Source organism: Setaria viridis, chromosome 9 (assembly GCF_005286985.2).
Source record: "Setaria viridis chromosome 9, Setaria_viridis_v4.0, whole genome shotgun sequence".
NCBI lineage: Eukaryota > Viridiplantae > Streptophyta > Magnoliopsida > Poales > Poaceae > Setaria > Setaria viridis.
Window position 1 is genome coordinate 39,195,665 of NC_048271.2, and position 18,294 is coordinate 39,213,958.

Below are 18,294 nucleotides of genomic sequence, written 5' to 3' on the forward strand. Positions count from 1 at the left end.
AATGAAGGGGATCGGGAAATCTACGCCTGATTTCGCACTCAACCATTTGTTAGACAAAAAATAGACGCTTCTGCGCAGCTTCCATGATCACTGAAGTCTCAAACAGCAATTACCATTGCTTCGGTTCGATTGGCTAGAGCTTGCCATGACCGTTGAGGATCTATCAAACGGAGTCATTCCATCTAAGATGCACAGCATAACAAACCACTCTGTATTAGTGATTTCTAATGCACCCATCTCTAAAGGATGGCACACTTTTGGCCAAGCCAAGAAGCAATGACCACCGAAAACCTTATCTGCTCCTTACCAGAGAAAAACTCTACATCCTTTATCAATGCAGTCAATTGGAGATAGCACAACCACAATAATGATTGTATGAATGGAAATTACAAACTCATGGCTTAATCTTCCAAAGTACAAACTCATGTCTTCTTCTCATGTTATAATTACAAACTCATGGCTTAATCTTCAAAAATACATCTAAATTAGCTTCACGCTAACTGCTTACTGCTCCTTAAGAAAAGAGGCCTTCTGGGGAAAACTACTAAATTGAACACCATCTATATACGTTATCCAATGGACTTTCTTTTCCTAGTTGTAGAGAAACAGAAGGTGTAATATGGCTCCAGTGCAATAGCCAACAATTTTTTATGAGAAGCAACATCAAAAATTAATTTATCCAAGTTTAATCAACGAAGAATTCATGAAAAATTGGATAAAATAGCCAGCAACTCTTTCCGCGCGAACCAAGATATATCAGCTAAGGTAAGACACTCTAGTCCCAAAAGCCCCAACGTTTATTAGCTTTGTAATGATTAACAACGTCCTTGTTATGGGGCAGAGCAACCCGCACAACGGAGAGAAATTCTTACATTGTTGTGGCAGCCTCATCTGGAAATGGCATCACAAAAATCTCGAGGCTCTTAGTTTATGATATGCAAACAGGGCTGGCCGAAGTGGCCCCTAAAATCTTCAATATCATCAGCAAGCAATATGGAGGACTGATTGGCCCCAAGATATAGAGAGCACTTGCCAATGCTCGACATCATGGATTTCTGCACCACAAACAATGAACATGTGAGCACCAACACCCTCTGGTGCATCTCGTGAGTCAAATATTTCTTTGAAATACAGCTTCTTATCACAAACAAAAAGGTGCTGCCCGTTCAGCTCCCAAGAGCAGACCAATGAACCATCTGATAGGCAAATTGGAGGGGCTGGAGCTCTGTTAGCTCGTTCGGAGAGTGTAAGCATCTTCCGGACTCATCAATAATGATGATAGAGCCCTGCTCGAAAGACACTAGCTAATATTGCCATCAATCTCATAGGAATGCCGCACAATACTGAGGTTGGCGACCACCATGGACCACCATCCATCCTCCAAGGATAATCATCGCAATCCACTTAGAGCAGACTCGCCATCAGTCATACTTATCAGAACAGCGATGGATAAGGGGCTCTAAGAATATAGCTTTGAGCTGATGCTTCTAAGAATGTCTAAAAACACTTCAACATGGTATACATGTTCTTCCATATTTTTGCTGTACAAGATGAGTATACCATCAAAGAATACCAGGATAAATACTCTTGAAAATGCAGCAACTGCATTTGTCAATCCAAAAGTTATGAAGAAGGTAATAAAGATGCCCAAGATGAGTTCTAAAGGCAGTCTTCAACGTATTAGTGACCTTGATTTCATATCAATCTTGGTATTTTTTTTGCTCCAAATAACTCGTTAAGCAAGTCTTCAATCACCAGAATTGAAAATTTATTTTTTATGGTGAGGTAGTTCAGCTCTCTGTAATCTACTCATATGCGCCAGCTACCATCTTTCTTTCCGACCAACAGTGCAGGAGAAGAGAATGGACTACAGCTGGGTCTCATCATGTGGTGATCCAATTTTTTTTACCAGTTTTCCAAGGCAGTCTTCTTATAATGAGGACTACAGTATGGTCGGATACTTGGTGGTAGCTTTAGATATCTTATCACATTTCCTTGCAGGAGGAAGGGAGGCTACTTCCTCAAAAACATTCTCATACTACTGCATTAAGGGTACTAGTTCAGGAAGTACACTGAAAATCTCAGAAGATATTGAAGAAGAATATGATTGTTGACAGAACAAAATAAATCCCAGAACTAGCTTTAGGGAATGTTTGGATCCCATGGCTAATAGGTGAAAGTGCTAAAGTTTAGCATTCTCTTGCATTAGCCCATCCAAATAGGAGGGCTAATGGGAGGGTTAAATTTTAGCACACCTCAAAAAAGGGTGCAAAAGCATTAGCTGGTGGCAGTAGCGGACAAAGGATTTCCAAATTGGGTGTACATAATAAACTGAACAATTACACGCCATAGAAAAAATTTAAACATGAAAGCAAAACGGTAGAGAGCAAATAGCCCCTTAATCCATACAGCATCACATACTATTCCTTCTCGACAAATGTAATCAGATAATCATTCAAGTATTGATCTTCATACTATTTCTAAGCTTATTCTTCACAAAGTTTATTGCTGAAAATTCTCTTTGAACGTTTGCAGTTGCAACCGGCAGCAGTAGCATAGTTCGAGAAGCTTGTAGACATGAGTGTATGACATCCCTCTTTGTTTCAACAAACAATAACAAAAGCTCGGAAATGTTCTTAACTTTGCTAAACCTCTCATCCCTACACACATCAGTGATGAAGTTATCAAGTTAGCCAGATAAGACGCTTCAACTCCCATAACTGAATGACTGAGATGTGTTTGACAAACATCAACTGGAGCAAATTAATCCATTGCTAATTTGCACTTCACGAACTTTCTGTTGTGGTGAATTTCCTACAACTATCGCTAGCACACACAGCTTAGCCTGCCCAGTGCACGCTATGGCCTCCCCAGTAGTCGGCACCTGCGGTAGTCGCACGCACACCTCATGGTGCAACTGCGCAAGACAACCCCACGCCCAATGTGGGCTCTGCGCATTTGTGCTTGCCTTGGCTGGCTCGTGGAGCCGCCGCAAAATTGCCAATAGCTGAACTTATCTCAGACTGAGGAATGGAGGAAAAGAACGCTAGGGATGACCAACGTGGCGATGAAGGCAGACGGCTTCGTGCAAATTGCACGTGCGACCATGCGTGTGCTTAGTTGGAGCAGGTAGGCGGCACCTAGCACTCTAGCAGGCTGGCCCAACATGAGAGTGAGATCGAGAGAGGTGGTGAGAGCGTTTGGAGTGGACTGTTCTGTTTATTTTGGCTCAAATGTACACAGATTGACTGAATATGAGTATATGTATATGCATACTCACTATAATTTTTTTGTCAAAATTATTGGGTGTACATCTGTACACCCATGTCCACATACTGGGTTCGCCCCTAGCTGGTGGGGAGGAGCTAATGGGTGCTAATGGCTTGCGAAAAGATTAAGATGGGAGGCGAGTGATAATGGGTAAAATTGGCATTTCATGAACTTTTCATGAACTTTAGTTCTTTCCATTAGCCATGTCTCCAAACTGGAGTGCTAACTTTAGCTAGTCTAAACTTTAACACTTGCTAAACTTTAGCTATAGTCCATCCAAACGTAATCTTAGCACTATTGTAATGGCTGTGTCATGGCACAAACTTGCTTGGGAATAGTGTAATCTGAAAATGTGGCTACTTTTCCATCCTTCGTAATGCCAAGTGTTCGAAATAAACAAGTTAGGATATGATCAAACTTACCAAGATGCTTTCAGAAACAAGTTAAATGTTCTAGGGAAAAGGTGGGAGGCTGCCTCAGCCACCAGCAACATAGGCAGGTGCACACTTGTACTCAGCCACCTGAGCAATTGTGGTCACCTTTGACCGGCAGTGAGGCGCATGGAGGTCTGACAGGAATGGGTATATATGGTGATTCATTCTATGCTTCCAAAAAATGAAGGATTATACCTGAAGAGATTCATGCTCTGAAAATGTATATACAGTACTTTACAATAAAATTTCACAAATACTAATACCCTAAGTATTAGAAATTAAGAAAATACAAATACGAGGCATGTGGGACTTCTACGTCTACTTTTCTAGAGTCTATATTACATTTTGGTAGAAAATATCATCCGCGTAGCTAAAGGGTAGTCATGATTTATTGCAATTACTAGATGTAGTATAACTAATTACTAAATTAAAACTACCATCTGTACAAATAGAAAGAAAGATGACCAAGCAACTACAAACATGAAGGCAGTCAGGAGAAAGCACTTTCTATTCTGGCATGGAAATTCATATCCAATTCCTACAAGAGACAATATTGACAGCAGTTGGAGCTGAAGCCAGAGGGAAAGAGTTGGGAACTAATACATAAGAATATGAGGTGAGCAAATGAAATAATAACTAATATGAGGGATTATTCTTAAAATTTAAAATGATCCTTTTCAAGACTAACTTCAGAGAAGAAAAGAATTAGCATTACATTTAGCACCTACCTCTTTAGTGAGACAAGTTAGTATGCTTTATCGGATTACTACTTTATTTTCACCACGATTGGCATTACAAGTAGCTGCAGAAGTACAATAAGCTACTTCATAAGCAACACCATTTTTGGTAAAGCCTCGAGAAATTAAAACAGCACAAGACTTAAGTTGGCTGACCTCTTTCTTGAGGAGGTATGTGCTTCCCTCCCAGGCTGCATTTCCTAAATCCGATCCTAATCGGTATATTTTGCAGCTTCTACACCTTCCTGGAAAGGATAAAAAATGAAACACAAATTACACAAAAATAATCACTGTGCAGTACAATATTAATGTTGCACAGAGGGGAAAAAAATTAACCGACTAAGGAAATTTGCAGAAGTGACTAACATCACCAGGAACTTTTACAGAAGTAAGCCTACAGACACCAACCTCATGGATTGTTTCTGACTTTCAGAAAAATAATAAAAGTAAATGGTTTACAGTAACATAAAGGAAATCCACTTTTCATTTCTCACAATTTGGGGGATCTTTTCTATGTACATGTACTTCCAAGCCAACTCGTTTACCAGGAATGAAACATGCCACGAAAGAAAATTCCTGTACTCTACAAGGTTACAATAGGATTTTCAAAAGGAAATTCCTTACACTGAGCAGTAGTTTATTGTAATACTAGCTACAAACTGACACCCAAATCATCGAATTATTGCATCTAAATTAGCTTCAGCCTTAACTGCCGCTTCTAAAAATTGGCCTTTTGGGGCAAAACCAGGAAACCGGCCACCATGTATTTGCAGGGTCCTCCTTATGCTCTGTAGGAAACGGGAATTCCTCTAAAACATCCGACTCCAAATTGAACACAAATACCCAGTCCTTTATTTGGACATTAAGAAAGTGCACTGCATAGTATATGCAGTTTCGCTTGATTGCAGGGAACTCCTGTGGAGAGAGGGCAAATGCATCACCCCGCCCCAGGAAGAGCGAGTAACCACCAAGGTCCTCCAGTCTCTCACCAAATTCCAGGGGCGGCTGACCCGGGTCAAAGTTGGCTTGTAGACTTCAGCAAACGATGGGTGACCATTGTTGAACAGCACGACGAGCAGGAGCTCGTCGTTGCAGCTCACAAAATGTGCCGCACGCGTGCCATGCAGCTTCTTGCCGCACCTGCGGTTGCACAGCATGTTAAGCAGAGAGACAGCGTGCATGCTTTGGAGGAGCATCGGCGGAGAATTCGTCCCGAGGTTGAGGCCGTAGATGGCCAACCTCTTCGAGTAGTCCATGCAGTACATTTTGCCTCCGAGAAAAGCAACGCTGTGGAGTCTCTCACTGGTGTATACCCCTGTCGGCCGCCGCGCTCCACGCGCGGTCCCCGGGCCGCCAGAACAAGATGTCACGGTGAAACTCGCTCCTGACCTGAGTCGCGACGGCCAGCCAGCTTGACGACGACGAGGCGAGCGGTTCAGCGGAGATGAAGACCTGGACGACGCAGGCCAGGGGCGGGAGCGGGATCTCGGCGCCGGAGCGGGGCTCCCACAGCACGAGCCGCGTGGGGGACCGCTCGTCGTCGGCCAGGGCTAGCCAACCGCGCGGCGTGCCGCAGCAGTACGGGAGGCCCGGCGGGGTGGCGAGTTGGACGCGCTTCAGGCCGGCGGGAAGCCAGAGGGAGCAGTCGCCGAGCGGGCCAACCCTTATCGGCTTCGCGCGGGTGGCCACGACCCATGGGCGAAAGGGCGCGACGGGGACGGAGGTGCAGGCGCGCGCCAGTGGTGACACACCTGGCGGACGTGGAGAACGTCGTCTGCTGAGGTTAGGCGGCTAGAAACTAGCCGGAGGAAATCAGCGGGGAGGGAGGACCAGCCGCCGCCGGCCATCGCAAAGGGGAAAGGACGGCCTTTTTCCTTGTAGAGCTCGGGAAAGTGATTTGCCCCCACCGCCCGACCCTCCTACTTTTTTTAAAAAAAAAAACCCTCCTATTTTAAGACCCATTAATGCGCTTCAGTTTTTTCTTTGGACACTAATCCGAGTCTGTCAGCGCCTCAGCGGCGTTTAATGTGCTACGAAATTGCAGTAGAGTACTAGGAGAAGAGACGTCAAAGAACAAGGTCTTTTTCTGAATTGTTGCCATGGAAGTGGAACTCATGGCTTACTACGTGACACGTGTGTATCGGTGTGCCTGTGCCGTGTCAGCATCACCCATTTCACGTCCATGCTACGCAACGTACGTACAAGCACGTCGCAGAACGTACATGTTTTGCCCTCTGTCCACATCAGGTGTGATCCAACACGCACGCTCCCATTCGCCAACACAACGTCGTGGCGCGCGTCGTTTCCTCCATCTAACACCACCTTCCACTACGGCAAGCAGCGTCACTGCTAGCCAGCGCATCAGGAGTGATCCCACAGGCTGACGCCTTCCTCGTCGGCTTCCATCATCGGCGCCGCCGCAGGGCCGAGCGCGGGCGGGCTCATCATCAGCCCCTCCGCCATGCTCATCATCAGCCGCGGCATCTCGAACAGGTCGTCCTCGTCCACGACGCCGCCCGCCGCCATGGCGTCGCCGCTGTCGCCGCGGAGCTCGTGATGATGATGACGACGGCCGTCCATCGCCGCCGCGGCCGCGGCAGCCGCGGCCCGGACGTCCTCGGCGGAGGCGGATGCCGGCGCCGGGCGTGAGCGCGCGGCGTCGGGGAAGTTGAGCGCCGTGCCGGCGCCCCGCAGCGCCAATGCGGCGGCGTCGTAGGCCGCGGCGGCCATCTCGGGCGTCGGGTACGTGCCCAGCCAGATCCTGCTGGGCTTCCGCAGCTCGCGGATCTCCGACACCCACTTCCCCGCCCGGAGCCGCACCCCGCGGTACACCGGGTGCCGCGTCTCCGCCCGCGCGCGCCGCCCGCAGGCCCTCTGCTCCTCCAGCCTCCGCTGCTCCATCCAAGATCACCAACCACTCAACCAGCACGAACACTCCCGGTCAGACAACACCCGCTCTGCATTGCACCCAGCACACGCCCGAGACAACCGTGGCTAGAACAACACTGCAACCACAGCTAGTAGCCGCATGCACGACACGACGAAGCCCAAGCTGAGCAGTGACGGCAGATTGGCAAGGCTTGCGATGATGTGATCAACCAGAGCCCAGAGGATAGTCTAGCTATCTAGCCAGCAGACTACTATTTACTGCTATCCCCTAGCAGCTAGCGTACGTCCAAATGATCGATCTCGGGAGGGTTTAAAAAAACCGGGGAGGCGGCCGGAGTTGGTGAAAACATTCTCGACGCGAGCACGAGGTGACGGAACGCGTTTATTTCCTGCCCGCTCAACGCTCAACTAGAGATTAGCTGTGAAGCACAGCTCGAACAAAAAGCGTGGGCCTCACCGAGCTTTCCGTCGGCCCGGCCAACCGGAGCTCGCCACCTCGCCGCGCCGGGGTTGCCATCTCAGGCCTCGGAAAAGCCGCTTTTTCTGCTAGTGCGCGACGAGGTTAGCAGTACGATCCCCTCGCCTGGGGGTCATCCAGGTGGCTTCGTCCCAGCTCCGGTTCTGATTCGACGGGCGCTGGACGGGTGATAACGTGACATGAACCCACTGATCTGGGGTTTGGTTTTGACCCGTTCAAGGACAGTATAATAAGGGGGTTCATCACGTAAAGGTGAATCGAGTAGACAATGATGATGCGCGGTTCTTTTGTTTTCTTCTGCCACCTACCATATCCAGTACTAGATTACGCGGGCGGTGCTGCGGCTTTGCATGGCCAGATATTTCTGCCTGCGATTGGCGAGGAGGAAATCTGTGAAACCTCTGTAGCTCTCCATGCTCGTGCGTGTGTTCATATGCTTGAGCTGGAAAGCACGTGCTGTCGATTTCAGCTCTTTTCAAACGCGGTAGCCCGACGGTCACAACTCGTAAGCCGCTAGCCGCCTGAATAAGCTCTGAGAGAGAGTTCACTGAAACTGAATCACGACATCAAACTATGCATGACAAACTTATATCTAGATATATAACAAAAGTTGTGTATCAAGAAAAACTAAAACGAATTGTAGTTTAGAACGGAGGGAGTGCATGGTTGGGTGCATGCCTGTTCAAAAGAAGGTCTCTCTGTGTGTTTGTCTCTCGATCCATCGATCGCGGAGAGAGGTCTAAATTCAACTGCAAGTAACCAGCTTCGGCGATCACGTTTATCTCTGATCCGCGAATAGCCAGGCAACACGCGCGGCTCAATCTAGGCCATATATGGTTCCCCAAGTGGTGGGTGTGCGTTGTTTGTGGGTGTTGGGACCGGAAGAATTTAGCAGATGGGTGCCCGCAGGCCCACATTGTGATGACGCTGCAATCCATATTAGCATGCATAGAGTAAAGTTTAATCCAACCATTTCTGCTTGCATTATTGCTCCCCTCTTGTTCTTATCCTCCAAATAGTATTGTCAACATCCGGAAGGGAAGGCTTTTGTTTCTTGTTTTTCTTCTTCGCAGTTTTGGCAGCCTCATGCATGTTCTGCAAGCTTCCTGAAGCTGACCAGGTCTAAAGAACGCTACCACCCAAGGTGCAGGGACGACAATGCCTGAACTTATGTGCCTCTATCCAACGCACGCACATAGACGTTGTGCAAAAGTTTAGCGAAAATATCTAAATTACATTCACACATCCACAAAAAGAGTGATGGTTTAGTATTGAGTGTTTGAATATTTCTAGGGCAACGATAAGGTACTCCGATTACCTCCTAAGAGGTACTAAGAGTTAAAATAAATCTAAGCGAGAAATAAAATAATTATTTCCTTTTAATTGCACGTTTTTGTTGAGTATACACATTTTTTAAAGTTGTAACGGGACCTCAAAATTGCCTTTATTCGAGTGGAGAAAGGTATACAAGTCACGTCAGGGATTGTATTGATTTTTTGTCACGTTAAAAAAACAGTTACAATATAATCACGTTAGTGATCGGATCACCTTTTCCTTTTGGACGTTGCGAAAGAAATGAGCGCGTTCGTTTATGCCACGTTCCAACAAAAGAAGTTAGAAGAATCACGTGGCAAGTTAGATCTAATATATATGAAGGTAATTTCCATGTTTATCCTGTTTAAAATAAAAAAATATAAATATATATTTCTCCTAAGATGTATGGTCCACAGTAATTTCGGAGTACCTCAGCAAAACCCTCCTAAGTAAGAGTTCAACTTAGTAATGAAGTTGTATGCCTGTATCTTAATGTTCTGCCGATTACATCTCATCTCCCAATGTGCTTGACCCTGAAGTGAATGTGCAATAACAACATCACTCTATCTGTCTGAGCTTTATCCAAAAAAAAAATCTGAGCTCCAAAAAAAGTCATCAATTACAGTTGGAGTAGCACATGTTTTTTATGAGCTCCAACACAGAAATTCATTCCTGCTACATGTAATATTTTTTCCTTACTTTTGCAAAGAGGAAGGTGCAATAAGTAAGTGTGCTTCATATGTATTTACTTGTTAATATCTGGTGTATTGAATATGAGAAGGTTGTAGACAGGAAACACATGTTTGCCGTGTTTTAATCATATTGCCTGCTACAGCTTCTTGAATATGTTAGACTTGTGATGCAAAGGTCTATGATTCGTTGTACTAGAATATGATGACATGATGTTTGCCACTTGCCTTAAAGTAAAATATAGATCCAATCTGAATATTACTTGCAATTAATGTGCTTAATTAGTACTTTGATCACCTTAATTTCAGCCAAGTCAAAAGGACTTGTGCACTAATTAAAAACTTTGTGTTCAACATGCGATGTTTGCTCATGGACTAATTATGTCCTCATTATATCGTAAACAATTAAAAAATTTTATCACCTAAATTGGAACCACCGTATTGCTCACGCGTGGACCCACCTATCATGTATTTGAGAAAGAGGATAGGGTGCAAATTCATGAAAATTGAGAATTAGAAAATGTTTCTGCCCGAAAACCAAATTTTTTTCTTACCGCGACTCCCTTTACCCGTTGATCGTAGGGGTTTTTTTATTTTTAACCCTTTTTTTTCTTTATTTTTAAAAATAACCTCAGCGGGGTTTTATTTGCGCGGGGTAACCCTTTTGGCCGCGCCAGACCGCCTGGCGCGGCAGGAACACGCTGCCGCGCCGCATGCACTGGCGCGGCCGCCCCCTGCCACACTGGCGCGGCGAGTCGCGGCGCCAGGTGGGCGCTGACGTGGGCGGGCGTTCGCCGCGCTAGCCCGCCTGGCGCGGCAGCTGCCGCGCCATCCTGCCTGGCACGGTAGGGCCAACACTAGAACCACGCGCCGGCTCCCTTCCTCCTCCCTCCCTCCTTTCTTCCTCCTCCAGACTCGCCCGAGCCCGAAGCTGCTGCGCCGCCCCCCGCCGCCCCACCCCCAAATCCACCCAAAATCCGGCGTTTTCGGTGGGGGAAAGTAGTGGAAATCGATCCCTGCTTCGTGTGGAAGGTATTCCCCTACTTATTCTCGTGTTTTACCGTTGCATTTGGTAGATCGGAGGATGTTTAGGTGACTTAGGGTTAGGTTAGTGATTTGAAATTTCAATGAAATGCAATGGTGTTTTGTGTTAGATGATACGTAGTTCATACGCAATTGAGTCTCTGCCCGCGATATTGACATGTAGAACTTATCGATTTAAGGATATATTCATTGAATCGTATAGTGCAATGTATATGTGTATTTTTTGTTTGCAATTTGTCCAATATATGTAATGTGTGTAGTTGATATGTCGAATATGTGCAATGTGTAGTGTATATGACATGGTGAAATGTTTGTATTTTGTAGATGGATCGTTTAGTTCGATTTTTTCATGGTGGTGTTGTGAAACAAAATGGGGAGTTAGAGAATATGAATGAGTCAATTGAAATATTCGATGGTCCTCCAAGTTTTAGTGATTTAGTTGACCGTGTAATGACGAAGTATGGATGTAGAGTGGATGAGATCAGTTTGAGAGGTCGTTTTGATTGTGGGAAAGCTAGAGCTCATTATGTTCTCATGAAGTTAGCATCCGATGCGAATTGGAAGCACTATAAGGATGTTGTGCACGAAGCTAATGTTGCATGTTTGGAGGTTATAGTCGAAATTGTTCGTATGCCTGGCCCAAATGTTGTCATGAGGGAGGAAGTGACGGTAGTGAACCATAATGGTACCCAGGAGTCAGAAATGTTGCATCACGTGTTAGGTGAAACAGAACGTGATTTTGACTTGGCTATTGCCAATGATGATTTTCCCAATAACATTTTTGAGAGGGATGAAGCAAATATATATGTTGATAATGTCTCTATGGGTTCCGAAGATTGTGAATTGGAGGAAGATGGGGTAGTAGGTGTGGAGGTAGAGGAGGAATCACTATTTGAGAGTGGTGGGCATGAATATGAGAACGTCGGGGTAGAAAATGAAGAGGATGGACTGTAATTTGACACCGCAACCGTACATGATGTAGAAGGCATTCGTCGTATGGACGATTGTTTTTCTTACACCCAGTATGAGTTGCGGATGTTAAAAGAACGTGATGTCGAACTGCCATCCGTTCCCAATGATAAGGACATAAGTATGGTTCACAAAGCAATATGTGAATCTAGTATGGTGAATGCCGAAGGGACGTCCATTGGTGAGAGTCCAGTGATTAAGAAGGGGATGAAGTTCAATAGTCTTGAGGAGCTGAAGTTTTTCTTGGCTGACTACGCGGTGAGGTTACATAGACCTTTTAGCGTAGTTCACTCTGACAAGAACTTAAGATAAAATGTGATGTGCAAGCAAGGATACCATTGGCGTGTATGGTCTCGGCTAATATCAAGCATCGGACAATGGAGAATTTCAAATGTTGTGCAACCGCATACTTGTCGGTCGTCACAGCCGAAGCGAGAGCATGTACAGTGCACAGCAAAGTACCTTGGACGGCGTATCCTAGGCATTATCCGTAAAGACAGCGAGACATCGGTGCCATCACTCGTGGAGTCCATCTTCATCTTTAGTGGGTACCGTGTGAAGTATTCGAAGGCTTGGCGGGCGAAGCAACACGCTGTTGCCCTGCTTTGGGGCGACTGGAAGGAGTCGTACGGCATGGTTCCTAGGGTACTCTCAGCTATAACCTACTACAATCTCGGAGTTAAATGGTGGATCGACTCATGTGGCATGATGGTTCCTGACAATGGAGTGTTGAAGCATATACTGCAAAGGGTATTTTGGTGCTTCCCTCAATGTAGTGAGGCATTTCAACATTGTCGTCCTGTGATACTTGTGGACGGTACATTCTTGACTGGCAAGTACAAGGGTACATTAATGATGGCAGTTGCTGTAGATCCAGAACAACAGCTTGTGCCTCTTGCTTTTGCCTTGGTCGAGAGTGAGAATAATGAGAGTTGGTCATGGTTTATGAAACTTGTTCGGGTACATGTTCTTGGACCTTCACGGATAGTGTGTATGATATCAGATAGGCATCATAGGCTTCTAAATTGTGCGAAGGACCACATTGATGGTTTTCCACCGCTTGTGCATAGGTGGTGCATGAGGCACTTTGCTGCCAACATGTCGCGTCGGCAGAAGAGCAATCGTGTGATTGGAAAATTGAAATTATTATGCAAGGTTCATACAGAGAGAGAATTTCGTGAGAAGTTAGAAGATTTAGTGAAGGACTTGAACGACGACGCAAAAGAATGGTTGAAGGGTGAAATGGAGGACAAGGATAAATGGGCGCAGGCTTTCGATGAGGGAGGGATGCGCTGGGGTATTATGACCACGAACTTCTCGGAATCACTCAACGGAGTTTTCAAAGGCATCCGAAGTAGGCCCGTCGCTGGAATTATTGAATACACATTCGAAAAATGCAACGCCTACTTTGTGAACCGATGGGGAAAGGCACGTGAAATGTTAGATCAAGGCTATAGAATTGGGCAAGTTGCAGATAATTATTTATCAGAGGCTGAGCTTAGATCCGTGCACCACTTAGCAGAACCGTACGGGCCAGAAAGGATGGTGTATTCTATAAGAAGTTACGGTACGACTAACATTGGGGGTGAGAGTCATGGAGGCCGACACTATAGAGTGGATCTGCACGAAGTTTCGTGCACCTGCAATGTTCCTCAATTGTTGCACCTTCCATGTTCACACTTCATTACAGCTTGCAAGGCAAGAGGTCTTAACTATGAAAGCCCCATGTACATGTCACCGTTGGACTCTAGGGAGCACACCATCAAAATTTGGGAATCAAGCTTTCAACCTTACCTAGATCCGTCACAATGGCCGGCATATGAAGGGGTAGGGTACGTGCCTAACCCCAGTTTAATGAGAAATACAGTAGGAAGGAGGCAGAAGAAGCGTTTCACAGGCGACATGGATGTGTCGGAAGGGAGGCTTTCTGCAGATTATGATACTGGTGATTTTGATATTGACAAGTCGGAAAATCGTTGCTCCAAGTGCCACAAGATCATTAGGAATTGCACATGCCGCAGTAGAAAATCAAAAGGCACTAAATCTAGACCGAGCAGTAATAGGCCGCGTACTTCGAACAATTGGGTATGCGCGTTGCTTGTATTATGCGTGGCTATTATTTTATCTTTTTTATAGTAGTACATTATCATATTTTCCGTACTTATCATATAATGAAGCTTTTTACTAACGATCATTTTTGTTGTTTCTTTAGGATGGCGGCCCCGGGACCCTCTTCTTGAGGCTGCTTACGACTTGCACCACCGTGCCCACCACCTCGCGGACCTAAATGAGGTATAACAATGGTTGCTAATTTTTGCTGATGAATGCATACCTTAGGATGAGAATTGCAAGATTTTTGTATGAAATGTTCTTATAAATTAAGGATGTGCCTATCGTTACTATTCGCTTGTGTACAGTGTAAACAATTTCATACTGCAAATGTCATTTGTATCATATTTGTGTTACTTACCACTTTAGAAGCCCGTTATTCACAATTGGATTGACTTCTCATTTTGTAATAATCTTATAATGTTTTGCAGAATTTGACACCACTCAGGGCTAGGGTGCACTCACCACTTAGGTGGGATGAGCGGTACGCCCAGTACCTGCAGAGAGCAGGTTTCTTGGATATCGCTGTTCAGGTCGTGGGGGGTCTCCCTCCAATGAACGGACCACTATTGACCGCTATGGTCGACAGGTGGCGTCCGGAGACTCACACGTTCCACATGCCCTTCGGAGAAATGACCATCACAATGCAGGATGCGGCTATGATACTCGGCCTTCCACTGCATGGGCAGCTAGTGACAGGTATTATACAGAATGAGAATTGGCGTGATATGGTCGAGATGCATATTGGGATTAGGCCGCCAGAGCCAGAGGGCGGAGATAGCTCAAAGAAGACGTCCGGTGTTAGCTCGGCATGGTTGAGGGAGCACTTCGAGGTGTGTCCTCCGGGAGCAAATGACGAGGTCGTGCAGCGCTATGCTCGAGTGTGGCTATGGCACTTTGTCAGTACATTCCTCCTTCCAGATGCAGTTGGGAACACAGTATCGTGGATGGTTCTCCCCATTCTAGGTCAAGTTTGGGAAAACATAGCCACTTACAGTTGGGGCTCAGCGGCTCTTGCCTGGCTGTACAGACAGTTATGTGAGGCTTGCCGGCGCACAGCGAGAGATTCCAATGTTGGAGGGTGCACTTATATGCTCCAGATTTGGATTTGGGAGCGAATGCCCGTGGGTCGACCTTCCCGCCTCCGTGTCGATGTAAGTCACAACGGCTAATTCCTTTTTCTACGTTAATGTTCGAAAAAATATTGTATCATGTGACCAATTGGACTTAATTGCAATTTTAGCCATGGCATCGAGACGATGCTCTTCCCACGTTCTATCACGTGTGGAAGCATGTGCGGCCCGTTCGTGGCAATTCGGATAGGCGCTACAGGGCCTACACGAACGAGTTTGATGTTCTCACGCAGCACCAGGTAATTTGGTAACCATAGTTTTTTAAGCTAACTTGCGTATAATGGTAGATGAAATAAGTATAGCTTGAAAAATTTTGAAGGTGGAATGGAAACCGTATGACCGTGACCAGCTTAGCCATATCGTCTTTTCACCGATGTGCTACAGAGACAGAGAGTTGTGGAGGTGCACGACCCCAATGATACTGTACTACGTGGTAGAGTTTCATATGCCGCATAGGGTGATGCGGCAGTTTGGGAGGATGCAACCGTGCCCTCCTTTGGAATTATCGACTTCGCAGCAGCTGCACAGGTACGCAGGAATAAATAACTATTGGAGGCTATTCAATTAACGCAATTAACATGTTATACTAATACTTCACTAATTTCTGATGCAGTATCGACCGCAGAAAGCGGTACAAGGAGAATGATTGGAGGGTGAAGCATGACCGGTACCTCGTCCTGTGGCAGAACAAGCAAGGATGCGATCCTAAAAGTGGACCGTACTGGCGACCAAACAATGAGTACATAAGATGGTACTGTACTTCGACGAGAACCAAAGTGAAACCATCTTGGACTAATGTGCCCATTGAGGATGCACCGTCTGATGATGACGCTGACATAGCTGACGCGTACGACACCATGACACACCATGGGACACAGCCTGAGCGTGCACCTCTCCACGACTACATGGTAAGATTTCGGTTTGTAATTATAGTATCGTCACATTGATCACTTATGGAATGAAAACTCCTGCGTGCAGGGACAGCAGCTTGCAAGGCTCTCAAACGAGGCGGGCGTGGTTATGGAGCACGCTGTTGGGGAAGGTGATAGTCTGTTTCGTGCTTTTGCAGAGGTAGAAGCCCAAACTAATTTTCACTTATACTCGTACTATCTTTGTAACCATCAATAACATAGTCGTGAATATATGGCAGAGGGTTCGTAAAAGTTGCAGGCGAATGGCTATGAGGATGAACTGCATGACATCCTCAGATGCGCACGACGGGGGCAATGTCCAGGGTACTTCTTCAGGATCACGTCGGACTGCATTGGTGACTACCCCCAGGGCTGCAACACCGTCCACTGCGGCAGGTCCTAGCAGGAGATCGCGAGGTAAGGAACCCGCATCCCCTCAGGAAAGCGAGGACTCGGAAGGTGAGCAGTCTGAGGATGATGACCCTACGTATGGTGAGGAACTCGATATTTCTCACGATGCTCCACCTGTGACTCAGACGCAGGGAGAGTCCAGCCAGGTATATTCACAAGTTCCTCCAAATTCAATTATACATTTTAATGTTCGCTCCCGAAGTGTCATACAAATTTTATGATTTGTGCCCAATTATTCAATAGGAACCTGCAACTCATACCCGGTTGCCACGCCGGCGTCGTCATTCCCGGGACCACACCGATGTTGGCAGCGCCAATGTGCTGCCCACGCATCCAAGGAGGGAGCGTCGCCCAAGAGATCCTTTTAGCCTTCCGGATGAGCGGCGGTCACGCCACTGAACCTAGCATGTGCCCAATTATTCCATAGGTTGGTTGTTAGGTTTATTCATGTCACGTTTGTAAAAGACTAAGTTGGTTGTTACGTTTTTTTATTTCCGTACAATGTTATATGTTTGCTCCATGATGTACTTGTAGTTCGTGTATTTTTTCGTAAATGTTCAGAACAAAAATACGTTTCGGATTGTGCAGCACGCTCCTGACGCCCCACCCCCCTGGCCCGAAACCTACTAAAAGTTTACTAAAATTGGCGCGGCAGCGCACCCCTGCCGCGCCAGGCGGCCTGGCGCGGCAAGGCCCGCCACCACCCCCCGGGCGAAACCTACTGGAAGCGTGTTTAACTTGGCGCGGCAGCGCACCCCTGCCGCGCCAGGCCGCCTGGCGCGGCAAGACCGGCCACCCCCCCGGCGAAACCTACTGAAAGTGTATTGCAATTGGCGCGGCAGCTCACTCCTGCCGCGCCAGGCCGCCTGGCGCGGCAAGACCGGCCACCCCCCGACGAAACCTACTGAAAGTGTATTGCAATTGGCGCGGCAACTGCCTCCTGCCGCGCCAGGCGGCGTGGCGCGACAAGCCCCCCCCCCCCCCCCCCCCCCCCGCCCGAAACCTACTGAAAGTTTGGTGCGAGGGGCGCGGCACCTCAGTCCTGCCGCGCCAGGCCGCCTGGCGCGGCAAGACCCCACCCCAACCGGCAGCATGCAAATTAACTCAAAAAATTTATCACGCGGGACGGCCCCCACCAACCGAACTTTCAGCGGCAAGCCCCCTCCCCTACCACCAGCGCATTTCTGCTTCGCCAGGCAGAGTGGCGCAGCAAGCCCGTGGTTAGGATAGAGAATAATATTTATTAGTAGGCCCGGTAATTCTGCCTACATTTAACACAAGGCACATGGTACTGACAAGACGCCCACAAAGTGTTCTGCAATAGGATTAGATCAGACTGGTGCGCAATCATGGATAAGAATAACAGACACGTGCATTAAATGTTAGGGGTACGTATTTCCCCATTCGTACTTCGTCTTCTACTATTATTGCATCACAAATACCTTCAAGTACACCCGCTCTACCAGCGCTATGCCTTCCTCCTCTTCCACCGCCCACTCCTCCTCGTCCTCCATCCAAATCATCGATCTCATCGAAGCTACTACTATTTTTTTCACACTTTAGCGCTGACTACTAGCTCGGAGAGCAAACTTTGATGCGTTTGAACATAGTTCTCTCGGAAATGAAAATAGTTTTTGACAACTAATTGTAGTTCCCAGAATAAACATAAACATAATTTTCTACATAGTTTTCACAGCTACAGAGAAACATGATCCAGGTACATCAACACGTTCATCTAGTCCGAGTCACCTTCATATAGTAACTCGTCGTCATCATCATCATCATCATCATCTCCGGCAACAACAACTCCCTTGCCTTTCTTATCGACATTAACCTTACCAACAGGTAAATCGGCAACAAGAGCCTTCATCGTCTCCATCTGTGCCTCTTCCGCTTTTTGTTGTAA

The 18,294-nt window shown here is 46.7% G+C and overlaps 1 protein-coding gene and 1 pseudogene across 1 annotated transcript; both read right to left on the bottom strand.

Moving 5' to 3' along the window:
• Positions 1–4,991: 4,991 nt before the first annotated feature.
• Positions 4,992–6,388, bottom strand: LOC140221329 (uncharacterized; annotated as a pseudogene).
• A 119-nt stretch (positions 6,389–6,507) lies between these two features.
• LOC117840508 (ethylene-responsive transcription factor ERF026) lies at positions 6,508–8,820 on the bottom strand. The gene has a single exon (XM_034721019.2). The coding sequence runs from the start codon at positions 7,340–7,342 to the stop codon at positions 6,803–6,805; it is 540 nt and encodes a 179-aa protein (XP_034576910.1). The 5' UTR covers positions 7,343–8,820; the 3' UTR covers positions 6,508–6,802.
• Positions 8,821–18,294: the final 9,474 nt, after the last annotated feature.